Raw genomic sequence first — 25,307 nt, 5'->3', positions numbered from 1 at the left:
AAACTACTGCTGATTTACAGGCTTCTTCAGCTGAGGGGACACGTTTTTGATTGTTTGACTTTACAAAGATAAAATTGTGTCATCATACAACATCATGAATATGTTGAGTGTGTCAGTATGTGTCGGTGTGTGTGCGCTCTCGGTGCGCTGTGCGTCGTCAGTGAAGTTGCCTGATCCGCTGCAGACGAGTGTGCGCTGCAAACATCCACCCTCTGCAAACGGAAGAACAGACATAAAATACACCATGAAGGGATTTCACAGCTGACAGGTCTTCTGGGAGGATAGATACAGAGATGGTTGATGCTTGTCACGGGTAAAAACATCGAGATGTTGCCCGAGCAGCTGAGCGGGAAGCGAAGGAGGGCGATGCTGTGAGGACGGATCTGCTGCGAGGCTTCAGAGCAGCCGACGGGGAGCAAAGAATCAAAGAAGAGGGGAAAATGTTCAAAGTTAGGCCGCGTCGTCTACAAGTGACACCCCGCAAAGTGTCGTCCCGCAACAGCTGCAACAAATGAGCATGAATTGAACGAAGAATGCATGTCGTTTGGGATATATCTGTGATTCTGCAAACATATTTCATCTGCACGTCATCAGGTAAGCTGCCAAGAAACAACTGGGCTTCTTCAAAACGAGAGAACACAAAAATATAGAATATGGAAAATTAAAAATGAATTAAATTGTTGAAGTGATGTCATCTCATAGTAAGTCACCAATAATTACTAACAGAAATACCATGTCATTATTATAGTGCTATTATGATTAAGGTATTTTTAGTTAAATTTAATTTCCTGTAAAATCACCATGATGACACACCTGCCAAGGTAAGCCATCACCAGTAATTTCACTGGTGAAATTAGGCGTGTGGTTGACAGTATTTACAGTAGGTGTCAACAGGCTGTTTGCATGGAGACACGCAGTATCAGTCACCATTCAGATCCAGAACCACTTATGTGACTCAATTCATGCATCAAAATTCACACATCATAACCCAGTGCTTTCATCTGTAGACTCTCAAGCACACGGGTTCACTCATGTAGAGGACATTAGTAACAATAATAACTTTATTGGTATATCTGGTATATATTAGTATATAACTTTATTGGACACTTAGGATGCAACATATCAATAGAAAGCCACACAGTAAGCAGGAGGAAATTTTAGGCAAAGTTGAGATTAAGTCAAAATAAAAGACAAGAGATCCAAAAATGAAAGACGCAAAATATCATCAGGGATGCACGATAATATCAGCAAGTCAGGGGTACTGGCAGATTTTGGCTTTAAAATGAAATAAGGGAATCACTCAACATGCTAATTTTTGCTTATACCACAAACCAATATTTTTTTTCATTGATAATGTGAACATGTACAAAACAGCAACCTTAAATTTGTTTTTATTGTTTTGCAAAATGAATGAATATTACACAGACTCAAAAGCATTGTATTTCATGTCTCCATCTGCTGGTTGGTCATCATGATAAGAGTGTGCAGAACATGATGTTAATTCCACTACAGAAGAGGCTTGATCATCACTAACATCAGGTGGGAAAAAAGTGGATATATCGATATCAATATCAGATATCAGCAAAAAATCAAATATAGGGCATCCTTGAAAAGAATGTAAACAGTAAAAGCAATACACAGACAATAAGACATCACATCAAAGCAAGTCTATAAAAATGGGTTTTAGGAAGAGATTTAAAAGAAGTGACTGGTTCTGTGAGTCTGGCTGTCCCAGGCTGATGGTTCCAAAGCCGAGGGGCCATGATAGGTAGAACATGGACACCTTTGGATTTCTGGACTGCAGCTTTGAAACGACCACAAAGGCCACACCTGAGAATCTAATGCAAGGGTCAGACTATACTATGTAAGACTAGTTATAGCCCTACTAGCTGTCCTACAGAGTGGGCTCATGCTAGGACATAACCACCCACAGTGACTGAAATAATAATATTAATGAAAATGACAATAGGACAAGAATAAACTGATTACATCACACATTGTGAAAGACGGTTGATCATGGACCAACATTTAGTCTGTCATGTCTCCTTCAAAGTCTTTGCAAGATTTTTTAACTCCATAATCACCTAACCTGACACTAGGTGAGTTTCCATTAATCCTCAAATTGCGCAAATTCAAATTGTGAGTATTAAATATGCCTAATGGAAACACGTCACTTTCGAAAAAGCTCACCAAAAAGTTTTCACGCTCGCATGAGGTGGTATTTCAGGTGATTCAAAAAAGCAATACAAGCAATAAAAGTTGAGTGGGTCATCTGGAAGCTTTGAATCCACAATTCCTCTGTGAAATCGTGGACTATCACCTCCCAGAAATCCCCCATACATGGGGGCCCCCACATATAAGGGGCTTGTATTTCCATTATGGCTCCATAACACGCCTTCGTGGCCTTGTATTGGAAATAATGACGGCTAGTACGGTGGCTGCAATAGAAATAAAGCTGCTAATGTCGCCATGCTTCTTTGAATGTTATCACCAGAGGAGAAGTCACAGAACATCACTCAGCGGAAACACAGTCATCTCACAATTGTGTTTTATTGACATTTCAGAAGTATCCCTCAAGTTTTATGCAAATCTGTAATGGAAACCCACTTATAGTGACTGTCGGAACCAGCAAACATATGTACGTAGTCTGAACTTGGCTTTGGGCTGCGAGTTGGCTCATATAGGGTCAGCATATCTGCTTTGTAGCCACTGGGTCTGGGTCTGGGTTTCTCTTCTGGGACAGCTTTAAAAGTGATCAGTAAAATCTGAAAAATTAATTTAAACAGGGAGCCAATGAAGTGCAGCCTGGACTGTTAAAAACCAGTCAAAAACCTAGCTGCAGAATTAAGAACTAGTTTAAGGCAAAAGAGTAACTTATGATTTATTCCAGAAATTAGTTACAGTTCAAAGCTAAGATCTGAATCAAATACTTTAGTACTCCTAAAGACCTGGCAATACGCTTCGCATCAACAGAGAAGGGACCAAGACTACCCTCAATGAGACTGATAGAGTTTGAGGAACTGGATAATTATATCTCTGTTGAAGGTAATTTTGTGCCATCTAGGAGTGTGACTTCTAAATGTTTCAACTCTAAACGTTTAGAAAAACACTAAGTGTTTGAAAAATTGCCAACCGTTTAAATGTTAATTAATTTTTTTTTCACGTCATAATGTGCGGATGTTGTCAGTACCGGATCCGTTCGGCCTGCCTGATCCTTTCCGTGCATGCGCAAGCAGTCCTTGGATAGCTGCGTACAGCAGCCTCACTTAGACAAAAATGTACGCCAGTACCTGGTCCGTGCCTCCTAACCTGCCCTTATGTGTAGAGGAATTATGCTTGTAATCCAGTTTCCATGCTGACAGCTTGTCTCAGGAAAAAAAAGAGTACAAAAAGCAAAATGTGCATAGAATATAACTGATTATTATAATAGATGAAAACAACTTGTGATTAAAAAGATGTTTGCATGTGAAGAGTTTCACAACAATAATTTAATTAATAATTGTATATATATTATAATATTATTATTGTATTAATTATATATATTGACATTACATTAAAAAGATGTTTGCAAGTGAGGAGTTTCACAACAACTATTTACTTATAATTGTATATATAAATATAATAATAATATTATTATTGTATCATAATATATATTCACAGTGCATCAGGAACTGCTAAGCTAATTTTGACATTTTATGGGTGTTTTTGGAGGTTATTGAGGATGCTCAATTCATTTCTGATATTTTCAAAATATATGTTTTAAACCAGAAGTCTGCATATTCTAACTGCAGTTGGGCTGATTTTGATTAATTTTTATTCAGTTTAGACATTTTAGAGAACACAATGAATTGCCTGTATTAGACGGTTTGGCTTACTCTGTATTATGCATTTGTTCTATTCATGTGTTTATAAATATAGTACAGTTTAGAGGGTAGAAGGTAGATTTATTGGATTTTTTTTTAAACAAAGTTTTACAATAAATTAAAAATTACAATTAATGAATGACTTTACTGATTTGAAGTTATATCAGTTATTTCAAATACATAATACAGAGTAAGCTACCTGTCTAATGCAGGCAATTCATTGTGTTCTCTAAAATGTATAAATTTCTGGCTTTAAACTTCTGGTTTAAAACATACAATTTGAAAATATCAGCATCGTCAATAACCTCCAAAACCACCCATAAAATGTCAAAATTAGCCACAGCAGTTAATCTATACATCTGACACGTGCTGCACAGTGCATAGCATGGTAGAAAGTCCCAAGCCACAGACTCTGAAATGTTTTGAAAAGAGCATTAAAAAAGCGCTGTGTCTCACTTTGAGCAAATTTAAGAGACTAAAGTAAAATGTTAACTTTGTGACAGTAAATCAACTATAATTTACTCTAATAGTACTGGAACAATGCAAAATCTATTAAAATATAAACATCTAACTGTAACGTTGAGTGATGTGAGCGACGATATTTGTGCAAGACTACAGCACTACAGTTAGGGATAGGGACTGTTTGTTATTTATGAGGGGGGAAGGGGTGCTGCAAAATGGGAGGAAGAAGAGGACTCGTATTTTTAATTTTGGCTTAGGTGAAGGACATACAACTTAAAATGGTAGGATTTTATATATATTTCTATTTAAACAAAAAGTCACACCACTTCTCTGATAAATGAGGTACAGTCTCACAACACTAACACAGAAGCTTAAGCAATGTCCTGCTGTGGACAGGGCCGCAGCAAAACATTTAACCACCTAAAAAAAGGGACATACTTCCCTCAGTAAATGGATTCTCTCTCGAGCATGGTTTAGTGGAACAAAAACAGTACTCCAATTAAATGGCCTAATTCAACTAACCATAACCGGGAAAAACAATATCTTTGAAAAATTTCAATCTTGCTTCCATCAGAAACACAGCTCTTAAAACAGCTCTGCTGAAAGTAACCAACAACATTCTATTGCATGCTGATAAAAGCATATTCTATTTTAGTTTTAATGGATTTATCTGCTGCATTCAATATCATTGATCACACCATTTTACTTAATAGATTACAGAAGTGGGTTGGTGCCTCTGGTTTTACCTATACCTGTTTGACAGACAATTCAAGTTTTACATGAACAATTATGTGTCTTCATCTGCTCCGTTCTCATTAGGGGTCCCACGGGAGTCACACCTAGGACCTATTTTGTTCTCATTATATGTCAATTTTTAATTTTTCAATTTTATTTATAGAGCCCATTATCACAAAACATGGTTTGCCTTAGAAGGCTTTACAGTGTACGACATCCCTCTGCCCTTAGACCCCTGGAAGAGGGATCTCTCATCATCCTCTACCGCTCTTCCTGAGGTTTCTTCCTTTTTTTTCCCCCGTTTTCAGGGGTTCTTTTTCGGGAGTTTTTCCTTGGGTGATGTGAGGGTCTAAGGGCAGAGGGATGTCGTACACTGTAAAGCCTTCTAAGGCAAACCATGTTTTGTGATAATGGGCTCTATAAATAAAATTGAAAAATTAAAAATTGACATATAATGAGAACAAAATAGGTCCTAGGTGTGACTCCCGTGGGACCCCTATAAATAAAATTGACTTGACTTGACTTGACTTTATCAAAGAGGAAGGTCTTAAGTCTACCCTTAAAAGTTGAAACGGTGTCTGCCTACCTGACCGAAACTGCAAGATGGTTCCATAGGAGAGGAGCATGGTAGCTGAAGGCTCTGGTTCCTATCCTACTTTTGGAAACTTTCGGAACCACAAGTAACCCTGCATTTTCAGAGCGCAGTGATCTTGAGGGTTGGTAAGGAACTATGAGCTACGACAGATAGGATGGAGCCTGACCATTTAGAGCTTTGTAAGTAAGGAGGAGGAGGATTTTAAATTCAATCCTGGATTTCACAGGGAGCCAGTGCAAAGAAGCTAAAACAGGAGAAATATGATCCCTTTTCTTGCTTCCCGTTAGAACATGAGCAGCGGGGTTTTGCACCAGGTGGAGAGACCTAAGAGATTTGTTGGGGCAACCAAATAATAGGGAGTTACAGTAATCCAGCCTAGAGGTGACAAATGCATGTACTAATTTTTCAGCGTCTGTTTGGGACAGGATATGTCTAATTTTTGCGATGTTACGCAAGTGAAAGAAAGCCGTCCTTGAAGTTTGTTTTATATGGGAGGCAAAAGATAAATCTTGATCAAATAAAAACTTTGAGGTTCCGTACAGTAGTGCTAGAGGCCAAGGTACTGCCATCTAGAGAAATTACATTGTTAGAAAAGGAGCTTCTGAGGTGTTTGGGGCCAAGAACAATAACTTCAGTTTTGTCTGAATTCAACATCAGGAAATTACGGCTCATCCAGGCTTTTACATCCTTAAGACATGTTTGAAGTCTAGATAGCTGATCATTTTCATCTGGTTTCATAGATAGACATAATTGCGTATTGTCAGCATAACAATGGAAATTTATAGTGTTTTCTAATTATGTTGCCTAGAGGAAGCATATATAAAGTAAAAAGTATTGGTCCAAGCACCGAACCTTGTGGCACTCCAAAGCAGACCTTAGTATGTGCGGAGGGTTGATTGTTGATGTTAACAAATTGGAAACGATCTGATAAGTATGACTTAAACCAGGCTAGTGACGTTCCTTTAAGGCCAATTAAGTTTTCCAGTCTGTGCAGTAAGATTTGATGGTCAATGGTGTCAAATGCGGCACTGAGATCTAATAGGATTAAAACAACACTAGACCTGTGTCAGAAGCGATAAATAAGTCGTTATAATTTTTGCAAGTGCCGTCTCTGTACTATGATGAACTCTGAAGCCTGACTGAAAGTTCTCTAATAAACTATTACCTTGGAGAAAGTCACAGAGTTGATGAGCAACCACTCTCTCAAGGATTTTAGAAATAAAGGGGAGATTAGATATCGGTCTATAGTTAGCTAAAATCTCAGGATCAAGAGTGGGCTTCTTAGAAGAGGTTTAATGACAGCTACTTTAAAAGACTGTGGTACATAGCCTGTTAATAAAGACGCATTGATTATATCTAAGAAAAAGTTTTCTAATAAGGGCAAAACTTCCTTAAGGAGCTTAGTTGGGATGGGGTCTAGCAGGCATGTTGATGGCTTAGATGCAGAAATCAAAGTATAGAGTCGATGAAGGTCAATGGGGGAGAAACGGTCTAAATAAATTTCAGGCCTTGCTGCCATATCCAGGCTATCTGTGTCCGGGGCCAAGTCAGGTAAGGGCAAGAGGTGATGGATTTTATCTCGAATAGTTAGAATTTTATCATTAAAGAAAGTCATAAAGTCGTCACTGCTGAGGGCAGAAGGAATACAAGGCTCTATGGAGCTGTGACTCTGAGTCAGCCTGGCTACAGTGCTAAAAGGAAACCTGAGATTGTTTTTGTTTTCCTCAATTAATGACAAGTAATAGTTTGCCCTGGCATGGCGGAGGGCCTTCTTGTACACTTTAAGACTGTCCAGCCCAGACTAAACGGGACTCTTCCAGGTTGGTTGAACGCCAGTGTCTCTCAAATTTTTCACGACGTTTGTTTCAATTTGCGGATCTGGAGGTTAAACCAAGGAGCTAATTTTCTTTGTTTTCATTGTTTTCTTCTTGAAGGGTGCAACAGTGTCGAGAGCTGATCGCAGTGAGCCAGTAGCATTATCAACGAGACAATCAATTTGAGATTGACTTAAGTTAGTAGGAGTATTCTCAGTCGCTGTAAAGACATGGTAATGATGTCAATGCAGAAGGAATCAGTTTCTTAAATTTAGCCAATGCTGGATCAGATAGACATCTAGAAAAGTAACTCTTACTAAGAGACTTGAAGTCAAGTAATAACAAATTGAAAGTTATGAAATAATGGTCTGACAAAACAGGAATCTCAGGAAAGACTAATAAATCTTCAATATCGATGCCGTATGCGAGGACTAGATCGAGGGTGTGATTGTAGTGGTGGGTGGGTTTATGTACACACTGACTGAAGCCAATTGAATCCAAAAGCATGGAGAAAGCAGAACTAAGGCTATCACTATTAATATCCATGTGAATGTTCAAATCCCCTACGATAATAATTTTGTCTGATTTAAGCACTAAACTTGAACTATAGAGTTTTAGCTTAGCCTTACTGTGAATTGCTAAGCTTGAATCAAAAATAGCAGCGACTCCCCCTCCTCGGCCAGTGTCCCGTGCAACGTGACTATTTGTATGACCAAGAGGAGTAGATTCATTCAGGCTAACATACTCATCAGGATAAAGCCAGGTCTCAGTGAGGCATAATAAATCAAAGGTTATCCAATATTAAATCAGTGACTAAATGAGCCTTGGTTGATAAGGATCTAACATTGAAGAGTCCGTATTTAATTCTCCTGTTATGATGCTGTTTGATAGGAGATGAGTTGATTTTTATGAGATTTTCTTGTACAAATCCCCTTTTGTTTATTTTAGCTTTAAACAAATGAAGTGGTCGGGGGGACAGACACCACGCTTTTTTTATAACATTTACATTATGGGTGTGTGACTGTGCTAGAGGAAGCTCAGAGAAGCGTGTAAGACTGCGACTCTGCAACCTGGTCCCAACTCTGGGATGTCATGGCTTTTGGGCCTCTAATAAACTCGGCCAACTTCCTAGAGAGTAGAGCGGCTCCATCCAAAGTGGGATGGATGCCGTCCCTTCGGATAAGACTAGGTTTCCCCCAAAAGAGTGCCAATTATTAACGAAGCCCACATCATTTTCTGGACACCACCACAACAATCAGCGGTTGAGTGATGACATGAGGCTAAACATGTCATCACTGGTCACATTGGGGAGGGGTCCAGAGAAGATTACGGTGTCTGACATCGTCTTTGCGTATTCACACACTGACTCTATGTTAATTTTAGTGACCTCCGATTGGCATAACCGGGTGTCATTGCTGCTGACGTGAATAACAATCTTACTGTATTTACGTTTAGCCAGCAGCTTCAAATTTGACTCGACGTCGTTCGCTCTGGCCCCAGGGATACATTTGACTATGGCCGCTAGTGTCACTAACTTCACGTTTCGCAAAATAGAGCTACCAATGACCAGGGTTGTGTCCTCGGCCAGTGTGTCACTGAGCGAGGAGTACTTATATGAAACGTGAAGGGGGGGTGGGAGGTGTACTGTGGGCTTCGGCTTACTATGCTTCGCTCGGACAGTCACCCAGCCCTCCTGCTGCACGGGGGTTGCCGGGGGGATGGCTAGCAGAGGCTATGCTATGTGGTCCGCACCGGCTACAGGGGGCTTGCTAACTATCGCAGCTAATGAGGGATTATCCACGGTGCGGAGCAGCGCTTCCAGATCGCTAAGCCTCGCCTCCAGTGCAGCAAATAAACTACACTTGTTACAGGTAACACTATAACTAAAGGAGGCAGAGGAGTAACTAAACATCTGACACACTGAGCAGGAGAGAGCAGAAGAGGGAGAGGAGCAGGGAGAAGCCATCACTAACCAGAGCTAATGCTAAAGTAGCTAACGGGCTAACAGTGAGTGAGCGGCTGTGTGAATAAACAGGAAAAACCGCTGAGAGGAGAAAAACAGCTGTGAGTGATTAAATAAAACTTATGTGAGTTTTCGGTCACAGACAAATAAAAAGCAGTCGAAGGAACAAGTTAAAAGATTAGCTGGGAGTCGCTCATAGGAGCAGCTCAGAGATGCTACCAGAGGCACAGACAAAGATGCATCGGAAATGAGGTCACACGCTTACCCACAGTACGTCAGAGATGTGCTGCCTGTGGGCAATCTTCTTAACCCCACTAGTGGTATCTCTTATCTTATGTGGATGACATGCAGCTTTACTTTGTTGAAACTATTAATCTCAACCACCCTACCACACTACATGTGACTGCATAGCTCCTATTACAAATTGGATGTTGAATTTTCTTCATCTAAATTCTGACAAAACTGAGGTCCTTGGGATCAGCACTGATGGCTTTAGTAAGGAGGTCAATCAATATATTGGCTCCCTCGTTAGCAATATAAAAACAGCCTAAAAAAATCTTGGTGTCCTGTGTGACCAAAATCTGAACTTAAAATCTCATATTACAAAACTAATTCAGACATTCTCCTCCAGTCAAGAAATATCACAAAATCAAACCAATACTATCAGCAAAAAACTTTTAGTGCATAATTTCTCACTCTTCACTTGTATTATACAGTCTTCCATGGTCATCAGCGCCACATAACACCAACTCTTACCTCTCTCTTTATTAGCTGCCAGTTTAACACAGAATTGATTTTAAAATTTTGCTTATCACTTGCAAGGCCTTGCATAGCCTGGTCCCTGAATATATTGCAGAGCCCCCCCTTTTTTTTACTGGTCAGCCACTTCTATCATCATATCAAGGCCTCCTATCTATTCCCCATTTCTATTTTCTATTTCCCTGAGAGCTACCACCATTATCGTGGTGGAGGGTTTGCGTGTCCCAGTGATCCTAGTGATCAGTTGTCAGGGGCTTTTATCCCCCTGGTAGGGTCACCCATGGCAAACAGGTTTCTAGGGGATGGGACCAGACAAAGTGTAGCTCACAAGACCCTTATGATGAAGACAACAATATGGGGCCCGGCCGGCACAGCCCGAAGAGGTGACATGGGACCTCCCTGCCCATGGGCTCACCACCCATGGGATGGGGCTATAGGGGTCAGGTGCAGTGTGAGTTGGGCGCAGCCGAAGGCGGGGACCTTGGCAGTCTGATCCTCGGCTGCAGAAGCTAGCTCTGGGACGTGGAATGTCACCTACTTCGGTGGGGAAGGAGCCTGAGCTGGTGCGCGAGGTTGAGAAGTTCCAACTAGATAATAGTCGGGGCCTCACCACCTCGACGCACAGCGTGGGCTCCAGAACCAGTCTTCTTGAGAGGGGATGGACTCTCTTCCACTCTGGAGTTGCCACTGGTGAGAGGCGCCAGACAGGGGTGGCAATACTTATTGCCCCCAGGCTCGGTGCATGTACGTTGGAGTTTACCCTGGTGAATGAGAGGGTAGCCTCCCTCCGCCTTCGAGTTGGGGGACGGATCCTGACAATTGTTTGTGCCTATGGTCCAAACGGCAGTTCAGAGTATCCACCCTTTTTGGAGTCCTTAGAGGGGGTGCTGGAGAGTGCTCCTTCTGGGGACTCCCTTGTTCTGCTGGGGACTTCAACGCTCATGTTGGCAATGACAGTGAGAACCGGAGGGGCATGATCGGAAGAATGGCCCCCCCCGATCTGAACCCCAGTGGTGTTTTGTTATTGGACTTCTGTGCTCGCCACAGACTGTCCATAGCGAACACCATGTTCAAGCATAAGGGTGTCCCATATGCGCACTTGGCATCAGGACACGCTAGGCCGCATTCAATGATCGACTTTGTAGTCGTATCGTTGGGTACCCAGGGTTCCTCAAGCCCTGGATGTTGTGGGGCTGTCGTGGCTGACACGACTCTACAACATTGCGTGGACATCGGGGGCAGTGCCTTTGGACTGGCAGATTGGGGTGGTGGTCCCCTCTTTTTAAGAAGGGGAACCGGAGGGTGTGTGTTCCAACTACAGGGGGATCACATTCCTCAGCCTCCCTGGTAAGGTCTATTTGGGGGTACTAAGAGAGGAGAGTCCACCGGATAGTCGAACCCTGGATTCAGGAGGAGCAATGCGGTTTTTTGCCCCGGTCGTGGAACTGTGGACCAGCTCTGGACCCTTGGCAGGGTCCTTTGAGGGTGCATGGGACTTTGCCCAACCAGTCCACATATGCTTTGTGGACTTGGAGAAGGCATTCGACTGTGTCCCTCGGGGAGTCCTGTGGGGGTTCTCCAGGAATATGGGGGTTTTCGGACCCCCTAATACGGGCTGTCTGTTCCCTGTATGACCGGTGCCAGAGCTTGGTCCCCATTGCCGGCAGTAAGTCAAACTCATTTCCGGTGAGGGTTGGACTCCGCCAGGGCTGCCCTTTTGTCACCGATTCTGTTCATAACTTTTATGGACAGAATTTCTAGGCGCAGCCAGGGTGTTGAGGGGGTCTGGTTTTGGTGACCTCAGGATTGGGTCTCTGCTCTTTGCAGATGATGTGGTCCTGTTGGCTTCATCAGGCCGTGACCTTCAGCTCTCATTGGATCATTTCGCAGCCGAGTGTGAAGCGGCCGGGATGAGAATCAGCACCTCCAAATCTGAGGCCATGGTTCTCAGCCGGAAAAAGGTGGAGTGCCCCCTCTGGATCGGGGACGAAGTCCTGCCCCAAGTGGAGGAGTTTAAGTACCTCGAGGTCTTGTTCACGAGTGAGGGAAGGATGGAGTGGGAGATCTACAGGCGGATTGGTGCAGCATCTGCAGTAATGCGGACTCTGCACCGATCTGTCGTGGTGAAGAGAGGGGAGCTGAGCCGAAAGGCAAAGCTCTCGATTTACCGGTTCGATCTTTGTTTCCTACCCTACCCCACCTATGGTCACGAGCTTTGGGTAGTGACCGAAAGAACAAGATCGCAGGTACAAGCAGCTGAAATGAGTTTCCTCCGTAGGGTGGCTGGGCTCTCCCTAAGAGATAGGGTGAGAAGCTCGGTCATTCGGGAGGAGGCTCGGAGTAGAGCCACTGCTCCTCCACGTTGAGAAGAGCCAGATGAGGTGGCTCGGGCATCTAATTAGGATGCCTCCAGGACGCCTCCCTGGTGAGATGTTCAGGACACGTCCCACCGGTAGGGAGGCCCCGGGGAAGACCCAGGACACGCTGGAGAGACTATGTCTCACAGCTGGCCTGGGAACGCCCTCGGGTCCCCCGGGAAGAGCTGGACGAAGTGGCCGGGGAGAGGGATGTCTGGGCTTCCCTGCTTAGGCTGCTGCCCTCGCGACCCGACCCCGGATAAGCGGAAAGAAAATGGATGGATGGATGGATGGATTATTTTAAATCCAGAGGTGATTTAGCTTCTGCAGTTGTCTGCTCCCAAACTCTGGAGTAGCCATGCCTTTGTAATCAGAATTGCTGAATCTGTGCCTTGCTTTAAGCGGCTCCTGACAAGTCATTTGTATAGGTTAACCTTTTTATAAAATTTACCCTGTATGCCACAAGTAACACTTACCTATGTATAATCCTTATGTATATGTATGTATGTTTTTATGCATGTGTATGTACTTGAATTTTTATGTGTTTATTTATCTAAATGTGCGCTTTTTAACTGTTTAGAAAGTGCCATATAAATAAAGCATTATTATTATGTATTGCATACATATATCTAGTAGACCACCTTCACACACACAACACAGAAGCAAACACATTTCCTCAAATACTCACACAGAGCACATGCATGAGTGCAAACGTACACAACTAGCTCCGAAGCACACAAAACACACAGGCAACCACTGGGGTATTGCACATTGTGCTCAGTATTCTTTTCAGGCGATAGACATAGCCTAGATGATAATGAAAAATAAAATGCTCAGATTGTCTCTATGAAATAATTTGGAAGGTTATTGGTTATTTGTATGTAAACATTCTTATGTGTAATTTCTTGTGTAAATTAAGGATATTTTAGTCAATTCTCAGAGGTTGAAATTGAATTGACCAGATGCAGATTCTGGCATGGGAGAGTATTCCATAACTCCTGTTCTTCTAACGTCATCTTTCTAATGTTGGTTAAAGCCGTTCTGGCTGTACGATGTTCGTTGTGTAGTCCAGTAAAATAGCAGCTGAATTACTGTTGTACTTGAAATGGCCACCATGGTCACAGGCTTTCCTCAGGATGTACATGTCATCTCCATCATTAGCCCTTTTTACACAGGGATTGCGCTATAGACCTGCTACGATGTCCCTGCTTTATGCCACCTTTGCATTTTTACACAGAACTAAACACCAGTGACATCATTCAGCCTCATTGTGTGACTTTAGATAGCATGCTTGCATTGCAGAATCAAAAGAGGCATGAAAGGTGTGACACAACAGCATCAGCCTTTAGTGTGACATATAACAGGCATTGGTTGTGTTTTTAAAACAATAACAATGTCATAGCATGTCAATAATAATTATGTAGTGTCTCTGTTATATAATGGCTGGTCTCGTCCTCTGCTCGGAAGATAAGGAGCTCCTGGACCTCACTGTTTTCCTGTTAAGCAGACATTTTTGGCTGCTGTTCCTCCTCTTTTAGGTGTCTGTTAACTGCTTTTAAAATCTTCATCGTGGGGTTGCATGCATTGCATGTCTTAAAAACAGCACACCTATGCAGCACATGACCCTGTCCTGTTTATACAGACCCCATTTCAGCGCTGTTACTACCTTCTGAGATGGATTAAAGGCGAGACAGCTCTGTCCCCGCATTCTATGATTATACCTTTTACACAGAATGACTGCATAATGGCGTAAAATTCCCACCTTGAAGAGGCAGTGTAAAAGAGGCTATTGTGTACTTCTGCAACAATTACACGCATCTAGTCTCTGCAGTGTGAGCGCTCAATCTCTACATCTTTGTCCAACCTTGTCTGGAAAACTGAAAAAAAGTTTGGAGACTGCGTTAGGAGAGCTCATTACCCAGCACCCCCATTATTCATATGTTAGATCTTTTCATCCTCCCCTCCATGTTCTCACACTTTAAATCTTCCACTTGCCTCTTGAGGTCTGTTATCGTATTTTGTACAGATACTATTTTGTCCGACCATGCTGACTGGCCTTTCTTACTAGCTTTAAAATTAGCTTCTACATCATCAGTTCTGCATGAACTGCAGTTGCTTTCTTTTTCGATGTCAGTGGTTTTATTTCCTTTTTTTTAAAGTTGCAAAGTTATCCTCTTATGCGCTCTTCAACTCTGCTCTTATTACAGAAGATATGTCTTTCTTTTTAAAGGAGGAGAGGATATCTGCTTTGATGGATGCAATGTTGATGGTTGATGATCCTTCCACAGGTACAAGTTGAGCTACATCAGTGCACCGTGAACTCTTTTAGGTCTGTGTTATGTCTTACATTGGTGAGACCATCACATTTGCACAGATTAGACATCACCTACATTGATTTTACCGATATTTAACCACACTTTAGCCTACTAATGATAGATTTTGAGTATTTTACGTGAGATTTAAAATGTAAATATTGTTTAAATATGTAAGCCTTAAGGAGCTCAACAGGAGCTCTGAAAAGTCTTACCTGTGTGTCTCACTAGCACCTTCAACATCCTGTTTTTGTATCGTATTTATTGTATTGCAGCAGTAATATTAATCCAATTATTAAAGTAAATTTTCCTGATTATACAGTAAGACTTTCAATTCAGGATTTTTAATTGTACCACAGTATTTTTACTGTGTGGTATTTGTACTTTTACTTAGCCCCTTGAAACCTGTGCAAACTGGCTTGATTTCCTTCAAAGCATGGGAAGAAGGCAATGAGCAACTTGAGAAAAAAAATTAGCAAGAAATTAGTGAGAAGTACAAAGAATTACCTGCAAATAACCACAAAAAGAAGGAAAAGAAAACAAAGAAGGAAATGTGAAAACGTGCTTATAAAAAATTATAACAATTAGAATTTTGCAACATAATTTTCAACATAGAACTTTGATAATTATAAATATGGTGTTTTCTGGACACTTTCCCTACCTTTTTTTAAAAAAAATAAATGTATAAATCTACTAATTTCTTGCAATTTGCAGGACATTTCTGACCAAGTTGCTCATAACTATTTCTTCCAAAGTTTTTGCAAGCACCAATTTTCTCAGTGTTCAAAAGTTAAAATACTTGTGAAAGGCATCAGAAAGTGGCACAAGAAAAATGATGTTAATCCAGGTTTAAAAGGGTTAAGTAAAAGATCAAATACCTCCTCCACCACTGCCTCCTCTTTGGTGCATGTCACCCAGCTCTACATTGGTGCTACTTGCAACACAAACTCGGGCATTCAGATCTCCCTGTCAGATCCCGGTGGCCCTGTTTAAACTGTGCTGCTGCTGCCAGACAGGCTGCCTGAGACCTGCAGGGCTGGACGGCAGAGGAGATGCAGCACAATTAGTGGCAGCCTGAGGCCAGAAACACACAGGACACAAGGTGTGGAGTTAAGTGTACCACACTGGTTTGTACTCACAATGTAGACCCACCACAGGGATTCACACCATGCATCCCACATGGACAAATCTCCATTTTGACCTACTTTGAAAGCCTAATTCCGACTTCATTCAGTTTTATAAAAAGAAATTATAACACCATCTTTTTTTAAAATAGGAAGTGATTATTAAAAAAAAAATTTCACATACATAAAGAAGGCCCTCACCTAAAACTAGGCTGTCTCTGCAGTAGAAAGACGCAAATACTTTTTGTAAATGATGCTACATGACTAGAGTAAAAGGACACTTTTGCTCAAGAGGTAGGAATCCTACAACTGCCAGAATGCTACGCACCTGACGTAATATGGAATGGTCTGTGTAAAACAATGGCGGCCAGCTGGCAAGAAACAATCTTGTATTCCAGTTAAAGGGTAAATTCTGACACATTTCTGAAAACAACTGAGGCGAGAGATATGCAAGTCAGTAACATAATCTTTTTGTATTTGATCAGCACTGCTTAATTTGATTGTTTGATGTGGGTTTTTTATCGGTATCTGTATTCACTGCAGGTAGCAGTATGATCCCACTTCCTGTTCACAAGTCTTGTCAAGTCTTGTCATTATGGCGAAACAGGGTCTTCATATACATTTTTAAAAACACTTTGGGTAACAAATAGGCAGTGAAGTAACATTATCTTGATATTCGATCAGCACTGCCTAGTTTTGCTGTTTCATGATTGATGGATTTCGGTCTGAGTTGCAGCAATAGAGAGAGCGGCACGGGTGTCTCTTTATCAGTTGTGTACTCTGTACTGTAAAATGCTGAAGTACAGCCAATAGTTTGAGCAACAACTTGAGTGCCAGCAAAATATTGATAAATAATGTAAATTGCACCATTTGTTATTTGGTGCAAGGTAAATTTATTATTCATTTTTTGAACAGTTATTCCTTCAAAACCAAAATATGTAGCAGGATTTGGGGACCAATTTTATTTATTTATTTATTTATTTTCTAAACTATGTTTAGAAAGAAATAATGGCAACACTTTCTATTAAGACCACATCTACAATGCAGGCATTCATAGTGAATTATAACACATTTATAATGCTTTATGAATACACTCATAAACACACATAATGCTTGCAAGGGTGGCCACATAAAGTGGCAAGGGTCTTATGGATGTTCTTGACTTGTTATAAACTAGAGGTTGAATTCTGGGGCTTATAATGCATTATAAATATTTCTACTCACTTATTCACACATCAACAATTTTGTACCGTGTTAGAGTGGAGAAGAAAAAAGTGGACAGCGATTGTTGCAGCTCCTGAAATCCCTGCTAGGTATGCTGTATGCTATATACTAGCTGTGTTCCAATTCAGGGTCTGCATCCTTCGGAGGACACGGCCTACACGATCTACGGAGGTGACTGTTCCCACCCTTACCCCCACGTCAGTTGATTCCTGCTGTCAAGGCTCGCCAGAGAGAGAGGCCAAGAGAGGGGGAGAGGGAGAGAGAGAAATTATTTTATTTTTATATATATTTTTTTAATTTAAACTTTGCTGGAGGAGGAGGACAAGTGCCTCTGCCTGCGTTGAAAGCTGATTTTTGTCCGGTCAGTAGAGCCTCGCTCAGCGGGCGGAGCTCTCCTCTGCTGCGGACAGCACAGCGGAGCTACAGCACCGAGCTGGCTCTACATTCCCATAGCTAGTATGCTAGGTGGCTATGTGTTAGCATTACTAACGCCACGTATTATGAATGAAATTATGAGATTTTAATGTCCCTCTAAGTTTAACATATCTGGCGTTTGATTTTCAAATGAGTAAAAACCCACATTAAGTAAAATCAACGCTCCGATCTCCGCTCTGTGCCGCCATTATGACAATTACTTTTTGAAGATCGCGGGTGCAAAAGGAATCTTGGGAAGTGGAAGGCTGCGAAGGATAGTAACGATGTGTCCGCCAAAAAGAGGGAAAAGAAGGCTGCATTTGTGGGCTGCGTAAAGAGGAGCCTTCGAATTGTGACCAAATGGGACAGCCTTCGAATGCAGCCTCCGAAGGATGCAGACCCTGAATTGGGACACAACTGCTGTAAGCTAGCCAGCTAACCACTGTAGGGTCTACCTATGAGCTAAAGTTAGCTACTAGATTGTTTGGTATTAGCCTGCAAGCTAACTATATGTTTGAACTTAAAATTGCCAGCTTCAAAAATTGTATCATGTATCCATGTATATGAGTGGCGCTAGCTAGCTTCAGTTAAAACGTAGGTTTAGCTTGCAGGCTACTAGCAAACATCCCAGTGGCTAACTTAGCTTGCAGATAGCCTTTTTGATTTGGGGACAGTGGTTAGCTAGCTAGAGCATATAACATACTCACTGCAGATTTCAAGGGCTGCAATAGTTTCTGTCCACCTCTGACGCTGCAAGATCCCCAGTCTTTGTGAAATCTAACTCTGTGACTAAAAACCCTCTCTGACACATTGTCAGAATTCAGTCTTCTAAATGTGTTTTCAAAGTTGTGAATGGTATGCATTAATCACTTATGATGTGCCATATACGAGCCAATAAATGCATGAAATTGATTATACTTTACTTAACAACAACTTCTTTTGTCTGCAAAAAAAGACTGGGAAAGTTTTTGAATTGTTTAAAAAAAACAAAGCACCTGCTTGAAACCTCCCACAGGGTAACTGGAAACAGGCGATAGTATCCTGATATGAAAGGGTCATCCTCAGTCATTCACAGGCAAGATTTGAGCGAGGTTCACCACTTTGTGAAAAACTATGTGGGCAAACAGTCAAGTCAACAGTTCAATAACATTTCTCAAAGCGCAATTGCAAAGAATTAATGGATTTGACCATCTACAATCTATAATAGAAAAAGACAGAGAGAATCCAGAGAAATCTCTGCATGCAAGGGGCAAAGCTGAAAACTAGCATTTAAAGCCTGTGACCTTTGACCCCTCAGGCTGCACTACATAAAAAACCAGCATGACTGTATAAAGGATATTGCCACATGGGCAAAGGAACACTTTGAAAACCATTGTCAGTAAACACTGTTCATCACAGCACCATGGTTATGGGGCGCAGAGTTGATGTTGTCACAGATGAAGCAGCAGAATGCCAGGCGCACTCATTCTGCAGCAGCTTCTCTTGTCAATCAATCCGATCAGCTCTAACCACATCAACTTATCAATTATCCATGCCATGATTCCAACTGCTGCTGAGATGTAGAAATAAGTCATGATAAGTTTCTCCTGTGCTGCAGTGATGAATCCACAAGAATGTCTGAATTTAGGGAAAGGGCACAAAACAACAAAAGAAAACATGCATGCGCGCGCACGCGCGCACACACACACACACACACACACACACACACACACACACACACACACACACACACACCCCACACAAAGATCTTTTCCATAACATGGATTTTTTAAAAAGTGTGACCAAAATGTAAAAGAAATATATCTATTGAGTGCATGAAAAGAGTCTTAGATCTTTAACTCAAATTTGTGAAAAATGGGAGCAAAACATAAACGTTGCCGCTTGTGTCCATAAAAAGAGAAAATTAAAACTTTGTCACAGAGCTAAACTGACAAAGTTTGTTGGAAAGGTCTTGACCTGGACACTAATGTGTCGATATGAAGATTCTACATGGCTCCTACTTTGAAATACTGACCTTACTGAAACATAATGAATTAACCTAAGAACTGTTTCCTCTCTCTGTCTGTCTCCCTGCAGCTCAGCCAATCACATCCAAGCTTGATGCAGGCTGGTGGGCGTATAAGGACGTTGTCCAGGGCAGCTTTGTTCCAGGTAATAGAAATATCTCCCCCCTCATATATAACGTGGTGTCATGACCAACACATGGTAAAATATTTGTGAATGCTGTGGAATGTGTGGCTGACAAGAGTTGAACTCTTAATTTTAGAAGTGAAAAATTGTCTTACCAAATGTTGGAACTCAGACTTAGATTTGATTGAACAGTGACTTACAACAGATTGTTAACTGATTTCTCTATAGTAAAAGCAGTGTTCCTATATGCCTCAAAATTAGGGATGTCCTGAAAGTATCGGGGCCTGATCAATGCATTTTTTAAATTGATCTGGATTGGTTATTTTGAGCATGTGCCCCACCTGATCCTTTTGTTTACGTCCACCGTCACACCGGTGTTTTAAACGGAGAGCATGATTTGTGGCAGATATTCTGGTTTTATTGCAATGCTGTTACTTTTGTAAGTGGAAACAAATTTTAGTTAAAGTGGCCACACCACTTTAACTGAAACTGAATTTTATTTTGTTCATTTTTATTGAACTAGCTTTATTATAATGCTGTAAGAAGCAGAATTATGGCTGATTTTTATTTGCTGTGACTGGGAATGTTAAAGTTCAGCGGTAACAAGACTTTGAAGTGGAACTGAGATTATATCACTCATTTATAGTCTTCTGTACTTTTACTACAATGGTACACTAAGTGGATTTGAGAGCAGTTCCTGAAGACACATTTTAGTTTGTTTACTTTGTTTTTTGGTTTAAAGAAAAACAACAAAAAAAGCTGGACCAAGTGGAATTGAGATAAGAGACATGGAAATATTTCTGGTTTGTTTTCTTTGTTACTTTGTTGAAATTTAATTTTAAAAAATTTAAAAACTGTTATGATGCAAACGATTTATTATCTGTATTGCACTGCATTTATTAGACTGTAATGTATACACACTGGATTGATTTTAATAACCAAGTACCATACTTTAAGTGTGCATTGTGTAGCTGCAATATCCAGGTAAATACAAGACTCAGTATTGGCAGATTATCAATATCAAATGACTCGGATCGGGATCTGGACATCTCTATTAAAAACCTCAGTGATTTATGCCCAGTGCTAACTCTCTGGAGGGGGTGTGAAGCAGAGAGTCAGGGTGGGGGATGGCTGGATAGACTGACGAGCAGTGCATAGTCCAGGTAATGTGACCCCCCCAGTGCTGTATCTGACATGCACAGACACTGTCGAAAGAAATTATTTTAAACAATGAAAGGTTTTGCAAACAATATTTCCAATGATAGGGTTTACAAATGAGGCAATGATCAGATAGTGTGTTAGTGAGTTTGGAGATGATGTAGATAAGGCACTTCTATTGTCGCATAAAGTTAATTAACTTTAACAAATGGATTTTGTTTTCCCTCTCTGTGGATCTGCATATACAAACAGGACCAGGATCATTTATTTATAATTGCTTTGAAATTTAAAATGAGTTTAATTTGGAGTTATACTTTCATGCTAGAGCAAGTGTCATGCTTTTTAAATGGCATGTTTCCTGTTTTAGAATGAGACCGAAGCATTTTGAAATGAAGATGTGTGTGTGTGTATATGTGTGAAGGGTGTGACAGGCCTTCTGGGGAATCTGAGACTGACAGTAGGCTCATCACATCAGTGAGTGTAGCCTGACTTTGACTCGAGCTGTTTCACCCTCAGTCTGCTCTAACGCTGCACCTCTTTCTTTTCTTTGTGTTAGTGCTGTGCTGGCATAGAGAAATGTCTGCTTCAAACTGTTTTGGAGAATGAAGTGCAAATATTGTCAGCAAAAAAAAAACTCAGGTCACAGATGGGTGTCATCTTGTGCTTACTTTTTCTGTAATTACCTTTGCAGCCACATGAGGCAATTTGCTGAGACAAAAAGGGACTGAGCAAAGGGTGCTTTATAAAAATGCTGAGAGATGGGTGTCTGCCAGCCTCAGAGAAGAAGAGACAGAAATCATAATTCCCTCTTGAGAGAGATTACTGCAAGAAGACCCAACAGAGTTTGCAAGGAAGGAGAGTGAGCACTAATGATGCAACTTCAGTAGTGTGCAGTAAACACTGAGCTGCTCAGAATGAGCAATAAATGGAGGCAGAGAGGAAGGAGTCTGGCAATACTACTGTGGTTCGCCTATGAGCTATGACTCTGGCACAGGAAAATATGGAACTAAATATAACACAAGGTACAGTATGCACCGCAGATGCCATGGAACAATGGTAAGTGTTTGGCAGGTGGAAATGGCAACATTCAGATCTGGTCCTCTACTTCATTTCTTTAGTTCATCCAGCAGCACCTGCTGAGACAGGAGCACCTTTAGGACTGCTCATGTTCAGGTCAGGTCAGTGACAGCATCTGACCAGCCAGGCTCGGTATCGATTTCACTTAATTTCAAACTGGAGTTTGTGCTGCCTTATGCTGTTATAAGCCCAGTATACACTGTGCAATTTTGGGCTGTCTCAGACGGAAGATGAACATCATGAAAGAAATGTGGTGATATCTTTGGTCTTGAGTCTAAATCAGTGGTCCTATGTCGTACAGTGAAAGAGGCTCAAGGATGGCAGACTGCTGTGATGACCTACGCCCACTAACCAACCAATAGAAATGCAGCATGGAATGACACACTGATCAGCGCCACACTGTTAAAAGCTCTTGTTGCAAAACTGGCATGCAAAGTTGTCCTCTCTTACCTAGCCAGGACCGTGGCCACTTTCTCCTCCTCCTCTTCTTCAGACTTTTTATGACACACATAAATGCCGCTATAGCGAGGGCTCCATTCATGTTTGTTTACATTTTTCTCTCACCACTACAGCGGCTTCGATAGATGACACACTCCCACAATGTTTTGTCCTTGCATATTAACGTCATGGACATAGGTCACAGCATACAAACATACATACATACAGTACATAGTCTGTATACATCAAACTTGAGGTCATACCCAAGTTTATTAGATCCATGTCACAGAGTGCAGCTGTAAAAAACTTCCCTAAGATTCTCAGAATAAGAATCTTACAGTCTGCAGGAGGCTTTAGGCAGCATCCACTGAATAAAGCGATCGCCCTTTCCCCCCAAACCAAGTCTGCACTCGGTCCTGACAGGCTGTGATTGGCTCTACGTCACTGAGCCTGCCTAGCAGTATGTAATTATCACAGACTGTGTAACTTCGTCTTGCTTATTAAGCAGGCCCACACCATCATCACGCTAAGTGTTTCAGCTGTAGTTCTCACATGACGAGGACATCCACAACTGCTATGTTAGGTGCCTAGAGCGGGGCCACACTAAAGCGTTGGAAACCCTCTTCTGAATGGACTACTCGAAACTCTAGCTCAGAGTAATTTGACGAAGAGCAAACTTGTCAGTTCCTGGTCCTTCATGTCCCACTAAGAAACCTTAATGTGGTCAGAACATTACAGATGAGGAGGGAGCTGCCATTTTGCCAATTGCAAATCTCACACCGCGCCAACTTTCAACAAGGAGCTGTAGGAATTTCACGCGGCTCAGTGGGGTTCAGGCGAGGAAGATAACGGGGAGGACGTCCTAGATGAACCTCTGGTGCCAACTGATCCTGCCTCAAAAAAAGGTCCATATATGGACCATTAGGAACTTTTGTATTGTCCCTAACAGGCTGTGGAAAATTAAGGAATTTCCTGACCAGACCCTGAAACCCTCACTCGCTCTGTGCTAGCTGGGGCTTATTTCACCAGGACAGTCATCACTTGCACTCCACCTCACCCTCTCCTGGTGCTGGATGACATGATGAGGGAGGTGTCCCTTTGGAGCATGTCAAATAAACCATTGTATCTTTGTTGTTTCGCCTTCACTGAATAACCTTTCCACCAGATTAAGTAACACACATTATGTGATGCTGACTGATGTTTATATCTAAATATGCACATTCATTTTCTTGTTATTGGTCTCCAAACAGATCATGGCTCTATCTAGCAGCTGCATCTCAGCCCATGTTTGGTCCAAAACAGCTAAATGCTACCTGCTGTTACATTTGATTATCAAAACTAAACTAAACTTCAAACTTTTAATAATAATTAAGAATATTCAGGAGGGCTAATATTGGATATTATTTCCCTTAATTGTCATGAGATGGCATTAATTGCCAAATTATTATAAATCTGGATTTTTATCACTTACTGTAGAGATTTTTTCAGTATTGTTGAGATTTTAACAGTACTACTGTGTTACAGACACTGCTTATTGATCCAATACTTTAATGGCTCTCTTATTGGCACTTTGGGGGTTTTTAAGAGAGAAAAAAAGAAAAAAAATGAATTAAGAATTAAGTTTGCTTTATTTTCTATGTATGTAAGGTAGAAGGTAGAAGGTAAATTTATTTGTCTTTTTTTAAAAGTTTAAAAAATTACATTTGTCCTTGATCCTGCTACATCTTTGGAGTTGAAGGATGAGTTGTACTACTATGACAATTCTATCTGGTTGCTCGGACCTGTTGCAGCTGATGGCATCATTCAATTCCTACAGTTCATTTTTTTTTAAATTTGCATTAGAGACTTGTGTCCTTATGGCTCCCAACCAGGTCTGCCCATCCAGTGCAACAACTTAATCTGGGATATTAGGGGTTAACCATGTCTCTGTGAAGATGTGCACAGAGCAGTCTCTAATTTTCCAATGCTGAGCCTAAATCTCATCTCATTCACATTATTCTCATGAAGAAGAAGGCTTGGAAGAGGAGAAGCTCTCAGTCCAAGTCGGGTCAGCCTCGCCCTGATGCTGGCTCTCTTCCCTCTCTTCATCAAGGATCAAGGATCAAGGATCAAGGATCAAGGATGTCTTTATTATCCCAGAGGGGCAATTTGCTTTACAGCTAGCAGTAGCAACAGGCAATCTCACAGACCATTGCAATAAATAAAAGACACAGTACAAAAATAAACAATTATCACAAACAAATGTCACATGGAGCTATTCAGCAGATTAATTGCAGTTGGAACAAAAGAGTTTTTTAGCCCATTAGTCCCGCATGAAGGGAGGACATGTACATCTGGTGCTTTCGATTTTGTTTCTCCCCTCTGGTCTGACTGGCTGCTCAGCGTATGCCGTTGGTGAGAATCCTCTTGTGGTCCATTCATTCAGACCAAGCCCCACACAACTTTTCACGATGTTGATAAGTGCTTCTCTATCATAGAAAATTTGTGCTTCAGCAGAAGGGGCGATGGTGTCAAGAAATATAGGAAAAATTAGCAAGGATTTGAGGAGCTACTGGCTGCTGTATCTACATGCGCTGCTGTCATCATTGGAATGACTTATGTGTGTGCAAGCTAAACGAGAGATGACTAATGTTAGTACAAATGTAAATCACCAAGGCAAACTGCATTATAGCATGTCAAGTCCTAGTTTTACAAACTGACAGACCATACCATCAAGTCCAGTCAGAATAATAATCAACACCATTAAAAAGTGGTTTGATTATAATTAAAATCTGGTCAGCAATATTGGAGTGCCCCAGGGATGACGTTTTTCTGTCAGCCAGGTTCGCCCTGATTCCCTCGTCAAAAAACCTTTAGGATTTTTCCATAGGATTTTGGATGAC

At 41.4% G+C, this 25,307-nt stretch overlaps 1 protein-coding gene across 1 annotated transcript in view; it reads left to right on the top strand.

Moving 5' to 3' along the window:
* Positions 1-533: 533 nt before the first annotated feature.
* LOC121956787 (carbonic anhydrase-related protein 10-like) overlaps positions 534-25,307 on the top strand; it is a 208,771-nt gene continuing 183,997 nt past the window's right edge. Inside the window, exons 1-2 of the mRNA XM_042505171.1 lie at positions 534-594; positions 19,699-19,773. Coding sequence (XP_042361105.1) covers positions 534-594; positions 19,699-19,773 — 136 coding nt within the window. The remainder of the gene's footprint in view (positions 595-19,698; positions 19,774-25,307) is intronic.

This window comes from Plectropomus leopardus, chromosome 17, assembly GCF_008729295.1.
Source record: "Plectropomus leopardus isolate mb chromosome 17, YSFRI_Pleo_2.0, whole genome shotgun sequence".
Classification (NCBI taxonomy): domain Eukaryota; kingdom Metazoa; phylum Chordata; class Actinopteri; order Perciformes; family Serranidae; genus Plectropomus; species Plectropomus leopardus.
The sequence above is the reverse complement of the archived record's forward strand: the minus strand, read 5'-3'. Positions and strand labels throughout refer to the sequence as shown.